This window comes from Corvus brachyrhynchos, unplaced genomic scaffold, assembly GCF_000691975.1.
Source record: "Corvus brachyrhynchos isolate BGI_N302 unplaced genomic scaffold, ASM69197v1 scaffold146, whole genome shotgun sequence".
Taxonomy (NCBI): domain Eukaryota; kingdom Metazoa; phylum Chordata; class Aves; order Passeriformes; family Corvidae; genus Corvus; species Corvus brachyrhynchos.
Window position 1 is genome coordinate 527,020 of NW_008238960.1, and position 25,380 is coordinate 552,399.

General features: G+C 37.2%; 1 protein-coding gene across 1 annotated transcript in view; it reads right to left on the minus strand.

The window, feature by feature from the left end:
* Positions 1–8,582: 8,582 nt before the first annotated feature.
* The window catches only part of SLC9A3 (solute carrier family 9 member A3), a 50,430-nt gene continuing 33,632 nt past the window's right edge, over positions 8,583–25,380 (minus strand). Inside the window, 12 exon segments of the mRNA XM_008637111.2 lie at positions 8,583–8,830; positions 10,146–10,259; positions 11,632–11,707; positions 12,286–12,462; positions 12,968–13,097; positions 13,710–13,825; positions 16,936–17,065; positions 19,279–19,349; positions 21,183–21,272; positions 22,080–22,282; positions 24,195–24,415; positions 25,255–25,379. Coding sequence (XP_008635333.1) covers positions 8,583–8,830; positions 10,146–10,259; positions 11,632–11,707; positions 12,286–12,462; positions 12,968–13,097; positions 13,710–13,825; positions 16,936–17,065; positions 19,279–19,349; positions 21,183–21,272; positions 22,080–22,282; positions 24,195–24,415; positions 25,255–25,379 — 1,701 coding nt within the window.

Consider the following 25,380-nt stretch of genomic DNA (forward strand, 5'->3'; position numbering starts at 1 on the left):
CAGATGATGGATAGAATCCACCAATTTTTAACAGAAACCGGTTTGGTGCAGGTAACTCTATTTTAACTTGATAATCCCAGCAACTCAAAAAGTACTTCTTATCACACACAAAACCTGACCAGGTCGCAGATTTTAGGTCATGTGTTGTAAAAGTAAAAAGAGAGAATATTTTTTTCATTTTAGAACTTTTTTTCCCCAGGATCTACCCTGAAACTGTTAGATTATGAAACACAAAGTTCATCTTCACACACACAAAGGAGCACAGAGAAACAGGGATAGCCAGGAAGCCCTTCCAACTGAAGAAGTGAAACTGGGGCACTCTGATCTGTCTTCTTCCAGGGCTGCCAGAGGAGGACGATCAGCCTCACTGTCTGTGTGGTAAAAGCCATCAGGGTCAGTCAAGTGGATGGGCTCCCTCTATCACCCTATAGACCAAGGAGGCTTACTGCCTAAGTGATACATCTTGGAATTCTGCCAGGCATTGTATAAGATGCTTTGAATAGGAAGCAAAGACAGGGGAAGGGGGAGATTAAGGTGTTTTGAGGGTGAACAACAGTAAGAACATAGAGAGGTAAGGGTATTTAGGGGACTGGTTGCATATGAACAGGTTGCTGGTCCATCTGCTCATGTGGTCATGCCATGCAATCTGTTGGTCACTGCAGTCTATCCTGTCTGCTTATCAAAATCCATTTCTATTTCCTGGGTGAGACTCTCTCTATACAGTAGTGTTCTGAGACAGTGACTATATGATGATAGCAACTTCTGTAATCATCATATTGTTTCTTGGTACTTTACTGCAGTCACTGGATAAGTGAGTTTTATGTCTTTGTTAAAGCTACTGTGAAAATTTTTTTCTCACATCTTGGGTTGTAGATCCAGGATTATTTGTGACTACATTAATTGACATTTCTACTGCTTTTACACTGAAGAAAATGTTAGTATTACAATGTCAGCTAAAATTGTGTATTATAGAGTTATCCTTTGAAAATATGTATGTGCGGGTAGGAATTAAGCATTGGTTATTAGGCAGGTGTCATACGTGTGTTTTGCACCTCTCTACATTATCTTCCTTTGAGGTCAGCTTTACCCATTTCAGTTTTCATTGTTTCTATTGTGAACATTCACATGCACATACTTAGCCCACATTTGGTTTTTCCCATTCTTAGCTACTTACACCTTAGCAGCACTAAACTGATCCTTCTGCATCAGACTTCCTTCATTTCTGTTTTCAATCACAAGTACAGCTATACTGCCTTTCCAGGACCCCTTTTATGCATGCACACATGCTTCCTGAAAGCACTGCTCTATTCAGCGATGGGTCTGAAAAGCCTCTTCCCTTGCTGATAACGCTTGGAGGATCACGCTTTAAAATAAACTCCTAGAGCCAGTAGGGTGTTTATCACCTTTCATGTTTATCACTTAGTATTACAGCTGGTAAGGGACCAGCTGTAATAACTTAGCTTTCTTAAAACTTTGCTGAAACTGATGAAATCATTTTCTAAGACTGGTCAGATCTTTGCTTCTATAATGTTGAATTGCCCTGATCCAGGTGCATAATAATAATAACGAGATGCCATATGTCATTTATGTAAAATTTAAATTATAAATAATTGTTATGATGACATCGCTAAATAAAACTTGACAAAATATGTGCCTTTCTGCTCTATAGATGGAAATACTGGCTTATAAAGTCAATCGGAATTCTGTCATTGACTGCAGTGGGGCTAGAACTACACAAAAAGTGTTATAGTTGTCAGAATGAGCCTTAGGAGATCTACAAGTTTTGTTGCTGCTTTTAATGATTTTTGTTTTATAAATGTTTATAAATGCTGATAATTTTATCAGCAGCGCTCCATTGTCTTTGTTAACTTCAATTTGGGAGCAGAAATACATACTTCTCAGAAGTCTTGAATGGAAAGTCTTCTCTAAGTGTAATAAAGAAATGATTCTCTAAATCACTTGCGAAAGCAGTGTGATTCCACCAAAGTGATACAATTTATTGCCAAACTTCTCATTATGATATACAATTAAAACATTTCTACAAAGACATTAGCAGAACAACTTGACTTGTTTAAAAATATGTGCAGTAAGTTGACACCTTTTGGAAAGTACACACAAGTATCTCCAAACAACAGCACTCCAAAGAGTGACAGTTTAAGGCACGTGATTATTTTGCAACCTTTGTTACATAAATCTCTGACTAGACCATGTATTTGTAAAACATAATTTCATATATTTCAATAACTAGGTTCACAGCTCAGAGAGACAGAATTCATCTCAATTCAGGCAACACTTCTGGGGTTTTTTTAACATTACTAGGTCATAGTGCAGCATAATAAACATTGCTAAAAAGAACTTTATTCATGGAGTAAAATATATAGAAGGAACATCAAATACTTCTTCATCTTTTTGCAACAAGGTAGGTCATAGTTACTTATTCAATAAATAGCGACAGTGGAATGCCCAGCCTGCCTTTTTTTGACAGAGCATGTCACAAAAAAATTTAGAGACAGAGTTTTCAGGGAAGTAAGAACTGAACTGGCATCACCAGAGGTGAACTAGCTATCAACTGATCATTCCAATCTAATAAAAAAGGGCAAAAAAAGCTGATACTTACAGCCATATCCTCAGCAGCTCTGAATTTATATTGCTGTGATAGAAATTAGTGGTGCTTGACTGATTAAAGCATGCTGAAGATGTAACCAAACACTTTCACCCACACATATGCATACCACAGGAAATGTGAATGTACAGTGAAAGAGTATGCAAAAAAAGAAAAAAGACAAATGATGAACTGTTATAACCTGCTTTTTTGTATATACCCTGGTAGACATTGGGAGCAATTGCCCTGGGAAAAAAGGGAACTATAATTCACTGTGTTATAGCTATGAGTATGTTCTCAAATGTGGAAACTGGGGACATGAAAGCTTTTTTCCATCACATTTCAAATTGAGAAATTACAACAAACAAAACCTTGCTGTAGAACCAATTCTACTAGAAAACCACTTCCAGGGGCATAAGAGCTTCAGAGATTATGTGAGATATTCCAGGGAAAGGTCTCTTCGCTATCAGAATGGCCCATTTTATCCTTCATTTGTTCAGCTGTAGTGATGCAACATATAGAAAATGCCTAAGGCCTTTGAAACAGAGAGGTAAGCCCTTTGTATATAGTGTCTTTCCACTTCCATAGTTTGAAATGGTGTGATATTCCTCTCTGTTTTATAATAATACAGCCCACAGCCCTCTCAAAACCATACAGGATCCTGCTGATTTTTCACAGAGACTACTGCATTTGTAAATACGGTGGTGTCTATTGATCCTCTTTTCTTTAGCCTAAAAGCTTACAAGACCAATAAAAACTTACATCCTATGATTTTCAAAATTGCATACTCTTGTCTGTGCAACATTTATGTGGTGAAAATTCCCATCTGCTGATGACAGTTTACAAGTGTTTCCTTGAGGTAGCCTGTACAAAAACAGATTGGTAATGGTCTAACAAGCTTGCAGAAAACAGTCCACAGTATGGTTCTCTTTCTAACTGCAGGACAGCAATCACCTCTGTACGACACCAATAAGAAATGAAAGTTTTATTTCAAAGCCAACACCTGATGAGCGTCTTGCCAACTTTGGTGTTGGTACTTCAGCATTACACTGTGAGACAGAAGGGTAGGTTTTGGCACATTGCACTTTATCTGTCCTAACATTTGGGATCAGTCATGGTCCTGTTATATATCTATGCCAATTACTAAAATACTTGTTCCAATTATAATATCTGGAACAGTATTAATATGCTCTACTTCACCAAAATAGTATGTTCATATGTACTCGGTTCACAAAAATTGAATTTACATTATTGAATTTTAACAAGACTAGTTCTGGGTAATGAAGCTTTCCAGTTAGAGACACTGATTTGAATGATTGCCCAAGATGACTGCCAAACAGGCAGCTTCTTGTGGATTGATAAAAAAGAACCACTTCTCTGAATTTAGTCTCTGGAGGTTATGTTTTGTATCTGTCTAGGTCTGTATATGGTATTTGCCATCACATCTCTGCAATTTGCACCAGCCTAACATATAGTTTTAGCATACAGGCCAAAGATAGAAAAAAGATGTGGGTGTGAGTTTTCACACATTTCTCCACTCTTTTTGGTTGTCTGGGTAAATCTCAATTTTGATATCTGACACAGAATCATCTTAAACCCATTCAAAATCTGGGTAGGTAGAGTGAAACAATCATTAATTCCTATAGATAAAGTTAAATTTAGCAGATAAAGCCTCTGTCCAGGTTCCAGTCTTAAACAATTCAGATACCTCCCTGAAGGTGACACCTCACTTACAAATGGTTTACACTGATATCAAATAGAAAGTAGGAACACATTAAGATCACAGAAGTGGCTAAGCACTCACCTTCTATTAATGTCATAGAACCTTTACAATTTATACCACTGAAGATTTCAAGCCAAAATTTCAGGACTGGAATCATCCAAGGCAAAATGGCCAGAGGACTATACACTGGCATGTAGTATTACACATCTATGAGAGGTCTCTGAGTTTTCACTTTCATTTAGTCTTCATCTGAGTTGGCTTTCACTGATGTCTCCAGCTGTCTTAAAGGTGATGTAGATCTAATTCATATGCAGTAAGTGTCTAGTGCAATCGTAAGTATAATTTGACAGAAAACCACAGACAGAAAAAAAGGACAGTCCTAATACAAACAGGTATATACATGCACAGTAGCCAAACTGCCTCTGTAAAATACTTTGGACCATCAACATCCTGAGTCTTTGTGGCACTTAAACCATGTAGCAAAATGCAGAATACCATCTAAGAGACCACTATCCTGATCAGCTATTGAAAGTGATACATAAATTAACAGGATAATCTAACAGTATTTGGAAGGTGTCTTCCAAAGCAGCAGTAAAAATGACAAATATTTACACTTCTGTCTGAGTGAGGCTATTTAAAATAGAGCAGCTTAATTAAGAATATGAAATGAGTTGCTTGTGACCACACAAATTAAAATTCTGAGCTAATTCTGGATGTTCTTTCATTCCAGTGCTACTGAGTTGAGGGAATGAAGGTGAAAGAAGGAAATGGCCCTCCTGGAGTACTTGATGAAATTTCAAGATGCCAGGACTTTCCTCTCCCTGGAAAGTTATTCACAAGAGTCAATATTCCACAATTACTCAGTAACACAAATATTCAAGAGCAGGAAAGTATTTTTCTTTAGCTTGCACTTATAAAAGGCACTGACTCAATCAGAGTAGACTTAGCAGGGAAGAGGCTAACCATTGGCTTCTCCTACTTTTATTTCATTTAGCATAAATACTTAATTCCATTACTGAAGCAGCAAATGCAGCCTGTTTCTTTTAATGTATTTACGGCATAATGGCATAATAAACCATTTCCATGTAAAAAAACCACCAAGGATTTACCATTTGAAAAGATTCTTGGTTTAGCCCTCCAAAAATAATAGATTATTTGTAACAGTCTACGTGAAAAAATAACGAGTCGTAATTCCCCCTCACTATGCACCCTTTCATTATGAATAAGAACTTTAAAATGTAAGTGCAGCAGAAAAGCTCCAGTGTTTTCTGACATCACAGGACCCCACTCCCTTTCCATCTGAAGCCATCCTAGAGCAGATCCGATGAACCAGTGGGTTGCTCTCTATTTTTACAAAAGCCCTTTGTTCACCTTCTTCTTTCAAGTAAGTCCTGGCTCACAACTGTGTTTCCTCCTGTTCTAAGGAATGTGGAGGGACATGGCAAGACGCTGGAAGAGATGCCAGCTTCTGAAGCTTAGGATGATGCAGAGGTTTTGGCCTGTGGAAAGAACGTCGGCTTTGTACACGTCTGGCTGCAGCAGACCTGTAATTCCCTTCTACATCAAGCAACATTTTCTTTTCTTGGGGCTCCGTCATGTAAGAGTCTTCCAGCCCTTCAAACATAAGCAGAGTATTCTCTTCTTGTGAATTCTCTGACTTGAAGCTAACTTCAGAACAATAACCTGAGTTTACTGTCTCTTTGTTATTCGTATCTGTACCCGATTCCCAGAAGAGATCAGGTACATTTGGGTCACATGAAGCTATGTACTCAGAGACAGCAGAAAGAGATATATTCCCTCTGTTTTCCAATGAAGAATAGTTTTGTGTCCAAGGCATTTGAAGACAAGAGGGGAAGAAGTGGAGGGGATTCACTGAAACACTTCCATTTTGGTTTAGTTGATCATCTGAAGAGGAGTATTCTGTCATTTCAACATCATGGTCCATATCACCTAGAGAGCACAATTAAATATAAACATTTGTTTTCTTTTTGTACACACTTTATCTATTAGTATGCTGGCTATTGGGCTTTGCTTTTGGCTATTTTTATGAAAGCCTTATGAAAGTGAGTGATTTAAGGGTTTTTTCTTTCCTGAAGAGCTCTACTCTGTATCCTGTTCTATCTTGGACAACCTGAAGTGAGTTAATTAAACTTCTTATTCTTGCTGAGTGTCAGGCCAAACTTAGCTCTGTGTTTGGGATGAAAAACTGCCTGTTTCAGATAGTTAGGATATGGAGCCATCGTCTGGTCACTAAGGTGTATCTTTATCTTGAAACAGTCCTGATGCTCAGCAAGGAAATATTTCAGAAATTTTTGAGACGAATTGTACTCTTTCAATCAAGTAGCAGAGGGTTTGACTCCAGGGAGTCAATCTCTTATTGATCAGAACGTATGATCGGTTTTCTGTATACATTAGGTGTGTAGAGAAACTTAACATTTCCACTCTTGGCTTCCAGCTTCCATTGTTTTTTAAAACCTTTTAATTGAATTTTTGGTATCATTCTCCTATTGGGAGAATTTTATTAAGGAGATCATTCAGAGGACTGTTTCAGAGAGTAATCCTATACTTATTAGCTTGGGAAATCTACCTTTGCAAAACACTTATTAGGAAACACAGCAGTCAAAAATCCAGTGATTTTGACATATCAAAGATACCCACAGATGAACTTACACATACCACTTCCTAATAATAAATTGAATTATAAATAAAGCAATTAAATGGAGGAAAAGAACACAGGTTAGCAAGAAAATGTTCTGCAGGTCATATGTCAATATTCTCTGACAATGTTCTCAGTGGGGGAAAAAAAGTGAAGAGAATTTCAGTGTGGATAAGTGTCAAGGCGAAATTTTCCTTTTGGAATGCTGCTCATTGTTCACACTTTTAATCAGGATATTGGACATTAATTCATAGTCCTTTAATTAATCCAGTGTTTATGTTAAAACACCATTTAAAAAATAAACAAAGACACACCATTAAGGAACTGAGTACTGAAACCAAACACAGACCTACAGGCCACTCCAGTAGTGATGTGTGTCCTCTAATTACCCTTGAACTAGCACATCTTCTGAAGGGACAGAAGCCGGAACAGAAGAAAAATGGAACTTCCTTTTCTATTTCTTTTCAAGAGGTTGTGAAATTCTTCTTAGGTCAAAATTAGCAGTATTCACTCTTAGCCTGAGGTGTTTGTCTAAACATAGTTTCATCAACCAGCTACAGAATACTTTCAACTTACTTTTTTTGTTGATGCACAAAGGATACTAAGATATACATTTGTGACCATGGATTCCGCAAAAGTGTATTCACGATGACACTGACTTTCGTGTTTCATTGCACAATCCCTGCAGTGCCCTGTGTTCTATTCAATCATAGTATCTGAACTGTGGACCTGACCCACCTCGTTTGAAGCACTGACTGACTTGATTATGGAAGGCTGATTTTATGGTGTGGAAAATTTACACACAGCAAAAGTTAAAGGGCAACTGCAATATTCATTTAAACCCAGAGTCAATTTAATTTTAAGCCTCTAATACATTAGAAGCAACAAGATATTTACTGCATCAGAAAGCTATGCCTTTTTCTAGTTTCAAGATTAAGTATGGATTAAAATAAATTCACAGTTTAAGGATAAAGCTCTAATTTCCTCCACAATACTGTTGTGCAATTATCCCCACAAAGACACTCTGATGCACTTTAGTAAACATGATTAATTTTAAACTCCTTTATTATGTAATTTACTGGTACATCAGTAGTGTCACTGAGTAGTTGTAGCAGTGGGGCATTTTTGCTTCCTGGACACTGGATAAATAACCTGGACAAATGTTCAAAACTAACTCAAGGCTTCTTAGCAATAGAGTCAAAAAATTTTATTCCTTTTAGGGAATTCAGGTACCAATTTTATCATCTAGGACTGACTAACCAGGAAACCTGAAGCCTCTTGAAAACATATGCCCAATATTCTGGTAGTTGGAATACTATTTTCTTGGCATTTATATTTTTCAAGTGAAAACAAAAAGAAGGACTCTTATCTGCTGTAAAAGTAGCAAGGCATTGAAATAGTTGAACAGCTCTTCTGCAGAAGGAAAATAGAAAGATGTTTTGTTAATCAAATTGGAGGGAAATAAAAGATGTTTAGTTGTACAAAGAAATCAGGAAGGGAAGAGAAGTTCTGAAAGAAGAAAAAACAGAAAAATAAGTTTACTTCTCAGGATTGATAAGAAGTCTGGTTAAAAAATAAAGGTGATAATATGTTTTAAAATATTACATATGTGTTGATTCTGGGAGAAAAGATCTGGGTCGGTCCTCTGGGCCATCTGCTAGCAGGAAGGAATCTGTTGATTTATTGCTGAGCCGGATTGGAGTGAGCCGTCTGAAGTTGTTTGGAGAATATGGGAGCTGCACTCGGGCCCTTTGAGATGGTACTACAGTATCTTCACCAGATAACCATGGTGAGAACTTCATGTAGATGCTTTGGTCATCATCAGCTGAAAATACTGGGTTATCAATTCCTAAAAAAAAAAAATTATGAGTGACAAATAAAAGTAATCAAAATAATTTCTTGATAATACAGCAAGAGAAGGAGAAGGGCTGTTGGTGGAAAAAATGGGCAGATACACGCCGGTATGGATGTGACTAAGTCAATACACAGACCATTACACACACGTATACCTTGGTTATTGCTAGATATATATTGGATTTCAATTAAAGAGAAAAATTGGAGGTCACATTGAACATGCAATTATGTTAGGGATATCTGGAGACAAAAAATAAAATGAATAAAAGAAGTAATCAGTCCATAAATGTTAAGCAAAAAAAAAAGCACAACATGAAATCACTGCAGAAAATTCAAATCAAATCCATAAAAAAGAAATAAGAGATGGGAAAAAAATGAAAAAAAACCTTCACCATTCCATAAACAGATGAGTTTGAGGTAGCTATGGCAGGCCACAAGATAGTCAAAAGTAAGATACAGGAGCCTGTTCATACAGTTATCAAGTTTGATGAGCTTTTACATAAATATTTTGCATCTTGCCATCCACTTATTTCTGGGTGTCTTTATACATACTCAGACATAGAATTTGTCATGAAACAGTGTCACGTGTAAAATGCATTTCAGGGTGTCTGCCTCAAGAGTACAGACATGTATTTCTTCGCTGTAGGCCTCAAGTTACACATGAAGCGTACAGTGGCATGCTGAAAAATTTAAACACAGAAGTGCTGAAGAGAAATACTAAATTTTATAACTCCATAAATGGTATGATGTGCTTTCTGTTATATATAGTTATAAGCTTCCAATCTAAAATTTTGGAGCCTTTCAGGGCTGGAAATCAAGGGCATTGAGTGCTCCAGAAATGCTGTAAATCTGCCCTTTTCAGTGACTTTTATAAGCCTGTAAGGATCTGAAGGGGGTGTCAATATAAAAGGAGAGATCTTGCCTGAAAAAAGAAGAACAAAATTTATCACAATGAAGTTCCAGTGCAAGTGAAAAACAATTCCGAAGGACTAGTGTTGACTGGTCTTCTGAGATAAGACAGTTCTAAAATAACATTTTCTGTTGCTAAAAATGCTTAGTGGCTTTAAAACTGGTTTAGGTAGTCATGTTCACAACTTCTATCAGTTTCAAATGTGATGCTCTCCATACCTCCAGATATCCAAAAATCTTTATGTTAACATTAATATTAAGCCAATGTATTTTCAGATAGAACACATAAAATCACTCAATCAAACAAACAAAAACCCCAGGCTAACTCATCAGCATTTCTAGTAGATTTTGCAATATTTGAGGGAAAAAAAAAAACCTTTGTAGGTAATAAATATTTTTACCAGCAGGAGTATCTGTGAAATTTTGTTTCGTCACATTAGCCAGGAAATCAACTCCTTTGCCTAGATGCAAAGTCTCATAATCATTATTTTCTTCTGATTCAGAAAACTCCAAATCTGGAGGGGAAAAAAGAAAATTAAAAAAAAGGAAGTGCAATTTGATTAGAGATTTGTATCAGTTCTAATAGAAAATGCTATTACATGCTGGTTTGATCCTGGCATCGTTATCAAAAATATATCTTTAACAAGGATTTTCATCACTTGACACAGGTCAGCATTAGTCATGACTAATTTCAAACTTAATGAGGTCACTGCTGCTTTTACTGCAGTAGAATAAGTTTTGCAATAGCTGCTAAACCACTTTTAATTGGAAGACTGTCTTCCAATTAAACTTTTTTGATTTTAAGTAGATGATAACATCTCTATGCAGAGTTCTTTAATAAGACAATATTGAATGACCTACTAATAAGTATTTGGAAAGCTCTTCCCATGCAAAGTAGTTCTAGAATCTTACACTTGGGGAGCCAGCCTGTACTGTCCCTCTCAGTCAAACAAAAATAACGGTAAATGATTCAAGGAAGATACATAAGGAAAAATATGTTTGCTTGGAGCTACTGCGAAAAGATAAATCCCTCTCTATTTTATTTGAGGTGTCTTTGAGGTCAAGGAGTTGCAGGCATAAACATAAATCAAAGTTAGTTCAGTGGCATTTAACCACATTTCAGTTTTGAAGCAACATGTATTATTTTATAATTGTATAACAAACATCTTAGCACCCATCACATCTTGCCACGCCTGACATCAATGCCAAAAAATGGCTAAGACAAGAAAGAATTAGGAGCTTTATATGCAAAACCAACTTTTGCTAGGGGTAGTCCCTAGGCTGATCAACTTCCAATTATACTTCCAAGCCTAACCCATGTGATAGATCCGTTCATGAAGGGTGAAGCGGTGCTAGAACTGACCTGACTATGGCTTCCTTCCAAAGCTACGCCCTCCTTGAGTTATATCATGCTTGCTTAGCCTCACCTCTGATTCAGACCCTTCGAAAACAGTGGACTTTAACTCAGATAAGAATGTCATCTCACCTACTGAATTTTATATGGCTGGTGTTCTAGGTAGACATATCCTGCCATGATGAAAAAAAGTTAGCAGCTCCGTGTATCTTATCCAAACAGAAACTGAAAGTTCATTTATATTGTAGCCACTGCATTGTTTTGTTCACAGAATTTAAATATATTTTAAAAATGTGAGCAAAAAAGCCAATTAAAATTTTGTTTTTCATCCAGATTCCTAAAAAAACAACTTCTAAACACTGCACTTAAGCATGAAGCAGATCACCACTCTGAGTTCTGAACTATGACTAGAAGTAAAGTACCTTTTTACTATCAGATTTGCTGTTGCATATCACAAAATCTTTTAGTGATACTTTACTGGCAATGTAGCTGGTAAAATTCAGTTAATGAAAACGGTCTAAGAGTCTTTTTACCTTTTTCCTTCAAAGTAAAATCTTGTACTGGATTTTCTGAAGGAATGTTTCCATTTGGTATGACACTGCTGTTTCTCTGAAAAGAAAGCAAACAGTGACCAAAAATGCTAATGTCATCAGATAGCAATGGCAGTGACACCCTTTGAAATGATGAGTCCAGCAGAATAACCCTGAAATCCATTGTAATCTTTGCTTGAGACTCAATATGGATGCCACTAGTTTCCCACCTACACTTGTAGTGTGTACAGGGTGAAAAAAAGAAATTTTGGCTCTTTTTATGCTGTATGTTCCCTCTTAGTTTCATACAAATTTGGTTGAATGCTCCATGCTGTAGAGCTACCCTGCTACCTCTATCCTACAAAATCTCCCCAGAGCATTGTAGCATGGTTCAGGGTCTGTTGTTTTTCGAGTGATCAGAAGTCTCTCACCCAGAAGAAGAGTCCCAAAGCATAGAGAAGTGCAGAATGTGAGAAGAAGCCCCTTGAGTTACCTCCTAGTTTAACCTCTTCTTGCTTAGGTCCTCTAAGTTCATGAAGTTTTATAGGATAGAGATAAATGCAGGACCATAGGACCCTTCAGAGTCCTCCCTGCCCTTCCCACCCATAAGTTTGCATAATAGGTGGCTACATCTGGCTCCTTGTGAAAGTATTTTACCCTTTTTTGGCCCCGGTCTCGTTTGTGGATTTTATTGAGCTTCTTGGAATGGTTTATTCCTAGTTTGGTACTCTTGAAAGATTCTAAGCGTTTCCTCATTGTCCTATGGAAAATCTCCTTGTCTTGTTTGTCATCTTCACTGTGCATGATCTCATGTCGACTGTACAGGTGTTTGTGCTGTGGCCAGGAAGGGAAGACAATATTCATTTATTTAGAAATACAAATGAAAGCCCTGAATCAATGCATTCAATCAGTGTCATGAAAATGTAAACAACTCCATAAGAAAGAATGAACTAAAGACTACTCTGAAGGCATTAATGAAACTCCTATTTTTTTTCTTCTTCATTAAACAAGTCCAGGAATTTTAAGTGAGTAAGAGTGGACTGTTATTCAAAGTAAGCCTCTCCCTATATGTGTCTCAATCACTTCAGTTCATTTAATCCTGATCAGAACCTTTGCTGGACACAGTTCTGCATTCCACTGGCCCCAGTGATTTCAAAGGTACTAGTTCTTCTAAAAAGGCATGTTTTTAAATGAGAAGTCACACAAAGAGCCTGTCTTCCTCAAGCGTGTGGATTTTGCAGTGGGTTCTCTCCTTCTGAGTTTCACTCGCAAGCTTTGGTTCCTATTTCCTCCTAGTTTTAGATTGGAAAACAGTCCAATGCTAGCCTTTTGCACTCACCTCCTGCCTGGGCTTATACAGGTACTGTTGTAGGGTGTGATGAGCGAGGGTATCTTCTGTGTCCCGGATACTTTTCCTCCTCTGCTCTAAAGCTTGCATGTCAAGGCAAACCGGTCCAGCTTTTTCTCTCCTGAAGAAAAACACAAGCAGTGGTTTTTAAAATCAGTGATTGCTGAAGAGGAAGGAAAAAAAAACAGGAAGACAAGGAATGAAATGGAGAAGAGAAGATGAAGTTTAAAAAGAAAAAAAAGGAAGACTAAGAACTGGCTAAATGACAATGAGTGAGCAAATGCCTTATGGGAAATGTGAAAAGATTATTGGTTTTTGTCTTTCCGGGGGATGTAGTATTAATTAATTTTACAGTTTACATGACACATGGTCTGTTCAGTGACAGATTCATCAAAAAGTTAAAGAAGGGGCAATTATTTTCCTTGCCTCTCTCCTTACTTTTTCTGGAGCAGACACAGAAATAGCATCTAGCCCTATATATAATAGTGGGTGAACCAAAGGCAAATGAAACAACTCTAATGTGGATGTCTGCTTCATCTTACCAGCCTTTACTGAAAAAAATTGTGTGTAAAATACAACTATATAAATCCATATATACCCATTTTCTGTGGGAGAAACTATTAATTAAAGTTCAAAAAATAGTGACTGAAGCCCCTGTAATTTGCATTCTTCAGTTTTTTAGCAGTGTTTCGATTTCCTCTCGTATACCACCCCGTCAGTCCACATTACTTACAGTAAATAGGAGACAGAGCTTTCCACAGTGCTCGGGAGTGGAGTGCTGAAATCCACATTTACCATGTTGTCTGTACTTGGAGAACGAATAAATGCCAGTGAACCTCTACGTTCTCCCTGGTCATGGAAAGAAACAAGACATATTACAGCTGTAAACACCTAGGGCAAAATGTGTATCAGAATACAGGTAATTTGTGAGACTGTATTTATGCAAATGGAACAAGAAGCATTGGAGGAGTTGTAACAGATAAAAACCATTTTTTGGTTTTATGGTTTCTTTACGTTGAGTGCCATTATCCCAACAAACAAAGCAACAAGAAAACCTATTGCAGTCTTATAAATTGATTTTGAAAAGGTGAATGATTTCTTGTGCCTCAATAGATTTGCAATTTTACTTTGTACAATGTTGCAAGCCAAGTCCATAGGGATATACATACAGATGTTCACGTATCAACACATCACTACACTATCAGAAGCATTTTCAGACACAACACTAAGTTTTCTGTTCTCTACCAGACTGGAAGCAGCAAATATTAAGTGGTGATAGAAGTCTACAAGACTATTAGAAAGAGGTTGTAGCATGGCAAGATGAGATATTGAAGAGATGAGATTTTCTTTCCGTTCTAAAACTAGTGTCACAGAAGTGAACTGCTGGAAAAACTCAGTTTTACAAAAAAAAATTGAGATACACCTTAAGTAATCTCCTGTTTAGCTAAAAAGTGTCTGTTGAGTGACATTGTGGTTACACAGGCTGAAACCATCTATGGTTTTGAATCACAGCAGAGAGAAATCACATAGCAGGTGTCTACATTTAAAACAGTTATAATCAAGAAAATCATCTCCCTTGCAGAAGAGAGATTTTATCTACATTTCTCCAACTTTAACTGTACTGTGTTCCCTTTACATTTTCATATTCGTGGAACAAACCAAATAAATGCTTTCTTTTGCTGTGGTAGCCCACATATGTATCACAGTATGTGGGCTACCAATGGGCTTAAGAAATATACTCTGGCCTCTGCAGGCAGAAAACTTGAGATTTATAGAATTGAATTCTGGAAGAACATCGTCCCAATCCATTTTCTTAAGTGAACCTGACTTTCTTTTCAAATCAAGTTGAATGTTTTATACATACATCATACAATATCATCAGTGAAGGAATTTTAGCCAGAACAAGTTATGAACCATGAGTATTTTAAGTCACTTCTGTTCAGTTGCTCTGGATTATTTTCATTTTTCTTGGCTGAGGTTCTCCCTTCTGAACTGTAAAGATTTTACTTAGATTGAGACTGAACTCTCTCAACTCCTATTTATTGTACAGATTCAGCATAACAGCAGAGCTGAACAAAGAAAAAGATATAAAATCATTTTTAAACTCCTCAGTTTCTTGCAAGTAAGAAGAGAGTGAGTAGCTGGGAGAGGCAGGTCTTTACTTGTCCTGGAAGAAATATCTTCAATTTCAATGTCAGCTTGTAATTCATAGCTATTTAGTTCAAAGATATATTTGAGAAGTGAAGAAAAAGTTGTTAAAGCAGTGTGTCACTGAACCAAATATTAAAGTGAGAATGGTGAAATGACTTTAGGATTCACAACTCATAATTAATTTCTGCTGGAAGAAAATATGTTACAAAATTTCTGTAGAACTTGGAGATTTTCAATTTCTTTGTCTATTATTATCAGATCAGTACACATCTGCACAATAGAATTTATCTGCAAGAAACAATATACACAAATAGCATTTGGACTAAGGTAACAAAAGGCAGTTCCCTTGTGTTTCATCTCCTAAAAAATTAATAATCTAACGTAATCTGTCTTTACTATATGGGATCAAAGATACTGTTGGATAAAAATTCTGATCCTAAATCTGCATGTGTTAGTGACCTATAAAGACCTTTGCATCTGTTAAAGAGAAGAAACACTGTAACAAATCTACTGAACAGATTCAGCAATGAATCTGAACATGAGTTTCATGGTCATCCGCATCAAAGTCATTATCCAACTTTCTTCCTCTGAGGTGTGACCCAGAAAGTATCACAAGAAAGAAAATTAGTTCTTGAGCTCAGATGGTCTGAAAACCAAATGGATAATTTAAAAAAATCTCAAAAGGAAGAATTTGTTTGTCTTGTGAACTATTCTCCATCTTTCATACTAACATAATTTCTGAATTTCATCTTGTTTCTGAATTCAATCTCCAAAATTTTATGTTTTCTTGGAAGAAGACTGCCTGGCTGTAGCTCATTTTCAAAAAAAGAAAAAAAATCTTACCAGTAGTAGTAGTAGTAGTAGTAGTAGTAGTATAAATCATAGTAATAGTTTTTTATTTAAATTAAAGAAATTAACTGATATATCACCTGTGAAGATTAGTTCAACTCAAGATTATGGGCATGGATAGATTATAATTTCAAAGATCACTTCTAAAATTATTCCATTTAAATCTATTCTTTACACTGTATCAATACTGCACATTTGTGGCCGTTTGAACTAAGGTGACTAGTTTCCTACTGAAAAAATTAGGAATTCTTATAAAATGTGGCAACACTACTCTGGTCTGGGAATGGTACTCCTGCAGAAAGTCAGAAACTTTCTTCCCTTCTCCTTTCAAAATTTCTCCTGTTGCAAGTCTGATGTTTCCCTAACTTTACAATTCTTTAATTGCATTTGATATTTGTAGTATATTTAACCCTAATTATTGAATTGTGGGGGTTATGATTCCACTGAATTAAAGTTACATTCCCTTTTTTTTTTTGTGTGTGTGTGTGTGTTCCAATGATCTGGCAGACTGAGATTAGCAGTCCCATACTTTGGCCACATATGCACATCATTTGGAAGAGAGCTTCCTCAAATCAGATTCATCATCACATAGAACCACTACCCTGCAGGAGCCAGACTCTGTTGACACATTTAGAAAGACAGCGTCCCTCCAGAATTCCAGTATCCTTTTCATGTAATGAATATAGAAGCAAAGATCTTCAGTAAAATCCAACAGAAATGTACACTGACATTAAGTACAATATGCTAGTATTTTGCAATCAGGCACAATACGGAGAGTAGTTCTCAAACAGGCAATACTGACACTCAAAACACATTTAAAAAAAAAAAAGCAGAGCAGAGATGGAAATAGTTTTCCTATAGGCATCTCCTGCAATATATCAACTTTAGGTTATATTATAAATTTTAAAAAATCAAATTCCAAATGATGCTATAATATGTCAACAAGTGTTCATAAGTACCTCAGCAACATAGCTAATTGCATCCTTCAAGTTGAGCTCATGGAAAACATTAAGGATTTGGTCTCTTGATTTTTGGGCAGACCTTCTCATCAGTATTTTTCTGAGGAATTTCCTATCAAAATTGGACCACCTGATAATTTAAACAAACTGTGTTAATGGCAACAAGCAATTTTAGTTTCAAAGCATTTTTAATTTAGCATAAATGATATTTTTTGAGCTAAACACTTTGAAAAAGATGGTGAACAGAGGAATGCAAGGGATTTGTGTCTTGAAGCTTTTCAATTAGCATAAAGAAAGTTAAGGAAAAGCCTGGTACAGACTTACGCAGCTGTCACAAAGCATTTAATCAGTTCACTTACCCAACACTACTGCAAGAGTGCTATGATTACAGTATCCCATTTCAGAGTCAGCCACACATTTTATACTTTGGGAGATCATGCTACCTTTTTTTTCCACTTCTGATTATATTTAATTTTTGTCCCTCCTTGGGAAAGTGATCTTCTTTTCCCCAGCTCTATTGTAGGAGCCAGACCAGAAAATGAGTTCAGAGTAGCGGTGCCCTTCCAGAAGTTCTACGAGAGGGCCTTATTCATGCCACTGATGTTCTCTGCTCTGAGGGATAGTAGCCATGTGTATTTTCAATGAATTACACTTCCAAGATTGTCTGATAGTAGGGTATCTGCCCTGTCACGTTTAGGGTTCAGAAGATAAAGGCTGTTGTACTTTCTTCTAACTTCCTTGACACTTCGTCTGAAGGGCATGAGGCAGCTCTGGAGACTATTGCTCAGAGTGACTTTATCCATCTTGCCCAATGGCCATTTTGAGTTTACAATTTTTGATTCAAATTGCTTAAACCCTTTTGTATTAAATATTATTCACATAATTGATCACTATTCCTCTTCTCTAGCCAGAACAGCTGACCAGCAGGCTGTAATTCAGGCTGCCACATCTCAACCCATCAGTGAGGATGCTAGGGGCTGCCATTTCCTTATGGAAGCAGCACTTTCATGTACATAGAGTCCAAAAAGCAGGCTTAAGATGGTCTCATTCAAAATACATTAGTCATCAAACCACACACTCAACCATGAATCTACAGTAAGCTACTCCTTCTGTTCTTACTCAAGGGGATTACTGTCTGACATGCAAGAAGTCACACACTAATCTGCCACTTTAAAAATATAGCTCCATCTTTGAGGCAATATATCAAAACACAAGATGTATTCACCTGTATTATATATAGCCTACTCAAATTTATTCCCCAAAATTAAACTACAAACTTAGACCAAAAGAAAGAAGATGTTCTGTGTGGAGTGCCTCAGGAAAATTCTTCACTGCATAAATGAACGAAGAGCAAAAGGAAAGGAAGTAGGTTGTCTCTATAACTGGATGCAGGTGAGGAATTCTACTTGAGCTCCAGTATGAGCTAGCTCCAGCCTAGGAGTTGTATTGTATTGCATGAGTATAATGCTAAACTTAAGCTAATAGACTCAGCTTCTAAGAAAGGGTTAGGGGAGTGCTCTGCAGAAAGCTAACACAACCACATGACTTTTGGATTGGAATTGGCATGTTGAGCCAGCAAGAGGTTAGCAGGTCAAAACTGTGACTGTCTGCACCTATGAAATGACCTAACTCCAGGGAGAGAATGGCCTAACTTCAAAGAACACTCTTAAGGATGTCCAGATTTAATGTCCTTTTTTCCCCATTTATTCATCTAGGTATGGAAGTGTGCCCATCACAGGGGTAACTCTTCACATGTACTTTAAAGGAAATGGTGTATCTTTCAACTGAGTAATTCTGCTTCTCTCAAGATGAATCAACTACAAACAGAGGGGAGGGTTCATTATTGGTTTCAGGCTAACAGGCTGAAACTGTCAGAGTAATTTCAAAGCACCCTCTGCCATCACTTTGAGAGTTGTTGAACACATCCTTGTAGAAATAGGATAAACAGCTAGCATATTTGTACGTGAGGTTTTTCAGTGCCTCCACACATAAATAGTGTTCATGAAATGTAGTATTACAAAGAAAAACCAACATTAATGTTCTAGGTGAAAACTTGTGCAAATAGTCAATTCTCTAATCTTGGGAGAACACCCCTGTATGTGAACTGAGGCACCTGAAAAGGAATAATCTGAACTGTGGGAGAGAAAGTAAAGATTCTAGTTGTGTAAGGGGACAAAAATACACTGCTTTGACATTTGCTGTATTTCCAGTATTTTCAGTATGTAACCTCTTAAACTACATTTAACATCCTTGCTTTCCCTAAGGTCACAGGCTTAAAAAGTTACAATATACAGATAATATTTCCTAGCAGTATTTAGAGATTACAAATTAGTTACTACTTACTTGTCTCTCAGATAATGATGCCCTATTTGTCCAGAAATGTCCTCTATAGCAGAAAGAATATGATCAAAGGCCTAGGAAAGTGAGAGTGGAATTAATATCTTTACAGAAATAAAAAAGCATAATTAGAAAATAGCTCAATTTATTTCAAGTTAGACCAGGTAACTATGCAGAATAATTTTATGGCTGTTAAAAAAATTTTTTTCCCATTTACAGAAGTACCAGCTACTATAAGCTTTTCTTCAAAGGTCCTGAACTTTCTAACCAGTTCTTTATAAATTCACTAAGTCTTGAACTACAAGTGTCTCAAGGAGAAGGTACTATAAACTTCCATTTTAACATTCAATTTTAAAACTTTTTAGGGACTCATTTTACCATCCATTTCTGCCCTATGAAGCACATCTGCCACTATTAGTGTAGGTGATTATTTCAGTTGAACAATTTCCCCAGTGATTCTTTTTAGATGTTTCAGGAGTTCATACTCCCCTCAGAGTAAAAGTAGGCACCATTCTTTTAATAACCAGGGCAAAATTTCATACTGAGTATATTAGATGGCTGATCGAAATCTGGAAGCTTATAATTCTTGATTCAAACCAAGGCAACTGCAGGTACAGTTTGGCCTTTTTCTGTGGATGGTTATTAACATTTCACTCTGAATGATTACTGCAGAATATACAGATGCTAGGTTTGGAACAACTTGGCTGATATTTGGCGCTGGTGATGCCTTATCTCTAGTCCTGTGTCCAGTTCTGGGCCCCTCACTTCAGAAAGGACATTGAGGCGCTGGAGCATGTCCAGAAAAGGGCAATGAAGCTGGCAAAGGGTCTGGGACACAAGTCCTGTGAGGAGCAGCTGGGGGAGCTGAGGTTGTTAAGCCTGAAGAAAAGGAGGCTCAGGGGAGACCTTATCACTCTCTATGACTACCTGGAAGGAGTAAAGTGGGGGTCACTCTCATCTGCCATGTCTCAAGTGAAAGGAAAAGAAGAAATGACCCTCAGTTGTGCCAGGGGAGGTTCAGATTAGATAATCATAAAAAAAGTTTTCACTGAAAGAGTGGTAGGCTCTGGAATAAGCTGCCCAGGGAGGTGGTGGAGTCACTGTCTCTGGAAGTCAAGAGCTGTCTGGATGTGGCACTTGGGGATAGGGTTTAGGGCTGACTATGGTGGTGCTGGATTGATGGTTGGACTAGATGTTCTTGAAGGTCTCTTCCAACCTTGATGACTCCGTAATGTCATATAGTCTTCCATCCTTTAACCTATATTTATATTGAAAATTTATGTGTTCTTTTACTGAATGAAAACTTTATAATGTGGTGTGAAAGTGAATTAGAAGAGACTTTGTTTCAAAATATTCTAAAAGGGTAAAGAAATCCAGGGACACACAACATTCACACTGAATTAAAACTGTTGTCATTAATCTGCAATTTCATTTTATAATTATTCTGTACTGGGCAACGAACTATCTTTCTTGATATCTATCTATCGAACTATCTATCTTTCTTGAAAGCAGGCTACAAAACCTGCTTTCATACCTTTTCCAAAAATTAACAGTTTTTAAGAAGGAAAAAATAAGTTTACTTGGACATGCTTTGCCCTAGCATTCATCAATCATTCTCTTCTTTTAGATGAAGAGAAAGAAGCATATTCCATTTGTGCTCTTCCCCAGGACTCCCAGCCCCATTGAATTCTCAAGTAAAAGACCAGATCTTTCATATGAATACCCTCTCACAGGACTCAAACCAAACAGCAACTTAACAATAACTTTTGAAATGTTTGAAGGATTTTGCTCTTGAAATTTGATAGCCCGCTCCCATCCAAAAAAATACATTTTCACTAACATTTTTGTTTTCTCTTAAGGTGCTCTAAAAATCCAAAAGATATCATGGGGTTTTTTTTAAAATATCTTACTCTGCCATGAAGTTTCTCATTCAGTTTTGGTTCTCTGTGTTCAGTTTTCTTCACTTTCAGCCACTGTACCAAAGGTTTGATAGTCAGTCCCTAAGGATTGAAACATGACAATAAATACTTGGAAGTTTTCTTAGACTTTCCTTCAGCCAGTGAAACAGAAATAAAGCATATTTGTGTGTTATATGGTGGTTCTCATACTTTCTCAGTTGATTTTTATTCCTTCTAGAAAATAAAATAATGCAGTACCCTCAGCTTCTGTTACAAAGGTTTGAAAAGACAACAGTGGAAAAATATATAATCTATAGGAAAAATAAGGTAGTGGAAGAGTAGAAGTATTTCCTATGCCATTGAATGGGGTATTTTCCCCACGTTTCAGGAGTTTGTGAACACAATTAAGCTTCCTGTAACACATTTCAGAAAAAATTGCAAGCTGGTGTCTATTGACATATTTTCATATAAATTACTGGTTTTCATCCAGAAAATGCTATTTTGTTTGGATGTTAAATACTTTCTTGTCCCACTGCTTACTGCTATATTTTAAAACAAGGACTGAGGCTCAGGTAGATCGGCTTAATGACTGTATCTGCCCATTAAAAGCACTGTTCCCTATAGTTATTCACATGAGGTGAAGGATGTTTAATCAGATATTAACTTGGCACTATTAATACCAAGCAGCTAAGACTGAACAATTTTTAGCACAGAGGAAATTGTGTTTTGCCCCATGTGGTCCCATATGAAAACATAAAATAGGATCTTTGTTACTAAAATTACAAATTCAATTATGCTTTCGGTTCAGTGAATCAATATGCAACCTTCAGCTGAGAACTGCTTTAAGCATTCAGTACTTTTGGGGGACTCCTTCTCCTTGAAAAAAGCGTGCTTAAGAAGTTAAGTTACCTGGAAAATAACAGTAAAAAACACAACAATAATAGTTGTGCTGACGAACAGGTTTCTCTCTTTCACTTTGTCCTTATCCAGAAGTGCAACAAGAGCAAAAGCAACGGCTCCACGTAGTCCACCATAAGACATCACCACCTGGTCTATTATCTCCAACTGGACAGTTCTGTAGCGGTTAAGAATCCACGTCTGTATAATGACACCTGTAACAAGCAAATGTCAGCATGTCTAGAAATAACCTTATGGAACGTCAATATCCCGACTGTGTGTAACAGAAATGGTGCCACCAGACTGCCTTTATGCCAATCTACAGCATCTACTTCCCCCTCTCAATCACTATGTTGCCCACTTTGTGCCTTCTCATTACATCGAGCCAAAGGAATTAGGTGAAGCTGCTTCTGTGAGCCAGCAGCTTTTCTGAGAGTGATGCCCTCCGGCACAGGCACTCCAGGGAAAGTTCTGCCATGTGCTGACCTTCAAAATTCGTCGAGAAAGAATAGATTTTCCAGCACTGTAACCAGTGATATGCACAGGGTCAGTTAACAGAAACAGGTTGAAACAGCACTGATTTTGGGAGTTTGTGTGGTACCCTTTGCAAATCAATGAAAATGACATTTAAGTCATTGACTTATGAAAGGTTGTCTAGTTATGTCACTGTCTTCAGACCTACAGGTGAGATGCTGTCTGCTGCAGGAGATCTAAAGCTCTAGCTGTCTCAATGTATCCCAGAACTCCCAGCATAGAGAGGGAAAACAGCTTCACCACTCCTGCAACTGGCACAGCATGTGTGTGCCACTGCAGCAGGCCAGGGCTGTTAACCAGTACAAAACAGATACTTCTCTTTTTAGAGAACTTCAAACTTGTGCCAAGAGAAGAGTGTCTTGTCACTGTAAGAACGGCCTCCTCTGGAGTGGACCTTGGAAATGCCACCAATCTGACTCCTCCAAGGTATGAGAGCTGCAATTATGTAAGGCCCAATATCATCAGGTATTAAGTAATTTGTCAATTTCTAAGATCAGTTACTTTAGTGGGTGCTTACTGTTATTGCTGAATATTTACTATTTACTTGATCACGTCTATTACAGGATTATTAACCACTCCTTCCAAAAAAAAAAAAGTGTCAAAGACAAGACATGGAAAACTCTTTTAAACACCTCAGGCACATTAGCAGTTACTGAGAGGCAGCTAAATGAACAATCCTTGCAGACTGTTTAGAAAAGGAGGACAAGGAGCTAGGCACTTAATTCAGCTCAGGAGCTTCTAGACAGAATAAGAACACAGAATCTAGGAAAACTGCCAGCTAGATAGGTGCGTGACCTGTTATTTGAATATAAGTAGAGACAAACAGACAAATAGACTAGTTTAACTTACTCCCAGGTGTATGTACATACACCAAATCGCCATATGTGTTACTCTCTACAAGTACTTCATTCTACACCTTTTTTGTGATTTTAGCAAAACTACATCAGAATTATGTAGCTGGGCAAATCACAGTTGGTATTTTGAAATGTTTGCAAACTTATATAAACCCTATGAATTGGCAATAGGTGATCCCTACCTGCCACAGACTTATTTACTCAGATTTTCATCAGTCCCTGAGAATTATTTCTTAAGCCAGAGAACCTGCAGTGTAATTATGTATGGTCTGATATCATTGTGTGTCTAAAACCTCGAGTCAACCATAACATTAGCTTAAGACAATCTCTTTAGTGCCAAATTGAAAGAGCTGAAGGAAAGATATGGCTGACAGGAGTCACATCTTTTGTTAGGCTGCAAGTTAAAGAACAAAGTCCATTTTACTGGGAGATTTTGCCAATACCATTTGCTGGGTCAACAAAGGTTAGCCACTGAATGATCCATGTTAACTGCTGGGCTACTCATAACCTCACACATCATCAAAAATTAAATCCTGCTATGTTTTCAGCATATGATGGAACTTACTGTAGAGCTTACTCCACTACTCTAACCCAAACCCAGCAATAAATTCAACAAAAACAAATAGAATGTTTTAAAAGAAGCAAACCTAGAACTCCAAATATTTTTGTGGGGAGAGGGCTTAAGAATATGTGATTGCAACAGCAGTACAATGAAAGAACAGGAAGTTCACCCCCTTACCAATAACTCTATATACTGAGATGAAGACCAGAGTCAACAGAATAAAAGCTGTATTCCAAGTCCAGATAGCTGGATCCACAGCTGAAATACCCAGGAACATGAAGATAATAGTTTCTGCTCCACTGGCCATCATTTTCATGGTATATCTTACAGTTGTTGAAGACTGTTCAGATATGTTAGCCTTGACATATTTCTGACAGCAAATGCCACAGAAGGTTATCCTAGAAAAAGAAGCAATTGTTCCGAAAATATCTGTTGCAGCATTAAATATTATTTCCATCTGTCTGTCACAAAGGGATAAAACCCCACCATTAATTCCTAAGAAAAGATACACTCAGGAGCACTTATGGAGTCTACCCTAGGTAAAAAGCATATCTCGAACATACATGCTGATATGACCTCAAGAGGCCTGAAGACAGCATTTCATTAGAACATAACAGACTTTAATTCTCTTCAGATTACCATACTGCTTTCAATGCAAAGTTTTAAATCTCGTTTCCATTAGACATTATCTTAAACTAATGATCTGTTTGCAGAAAGATTTTCAGACCTTGAATACAAACATCTACAAACATGACAAGCAAAACTGAGAAGAAAGGTGTACCAGGAATTGATGGATACTAAGAGAAAAAAGACCACAGAGGTACTCAAGGCAAAACAGGCAACATTTAGGCAAACCTTAATGGCCAGCCAAGACTGAGCGAGAGAACAGACAATAGTGACATTCACATGGTGCCTTAGAAAAATATTGCTTTAGTTACAAATTATAGGGAGAGTTGTCAGTAGAAATGGACAACTGCTAAGTTTGAAGTATTATTAGTAACAGAGAGGAAAGAATCATGTTGCACAGCAGATACTGGAAAACTTGCATTCCTTTTCAAGGCTGAATGACAGTATTTGCACACTATAGTGCAGTGTGGACATAGTATTATCCACCATAAACTTAATGAGTGTCGTATTCTATAGTGGTTCCCATATAAGTTAGGTTTTCCTTTCAATGTTTTTAAAAACCATATTCCCTTCTCATCCCCTTCATAGGCAGTAATAAAAGGAGACTTACGCTAAGATAGCAGAAAGAGAAAGCATCTCTGCTGTGAGGTAGGACAGGTACGAAATGATGAACACAAATCCAGGTTCAATGATCCTCACGTGTTTGGTAAAACGACTGACCAATGAGAGCAGGAAT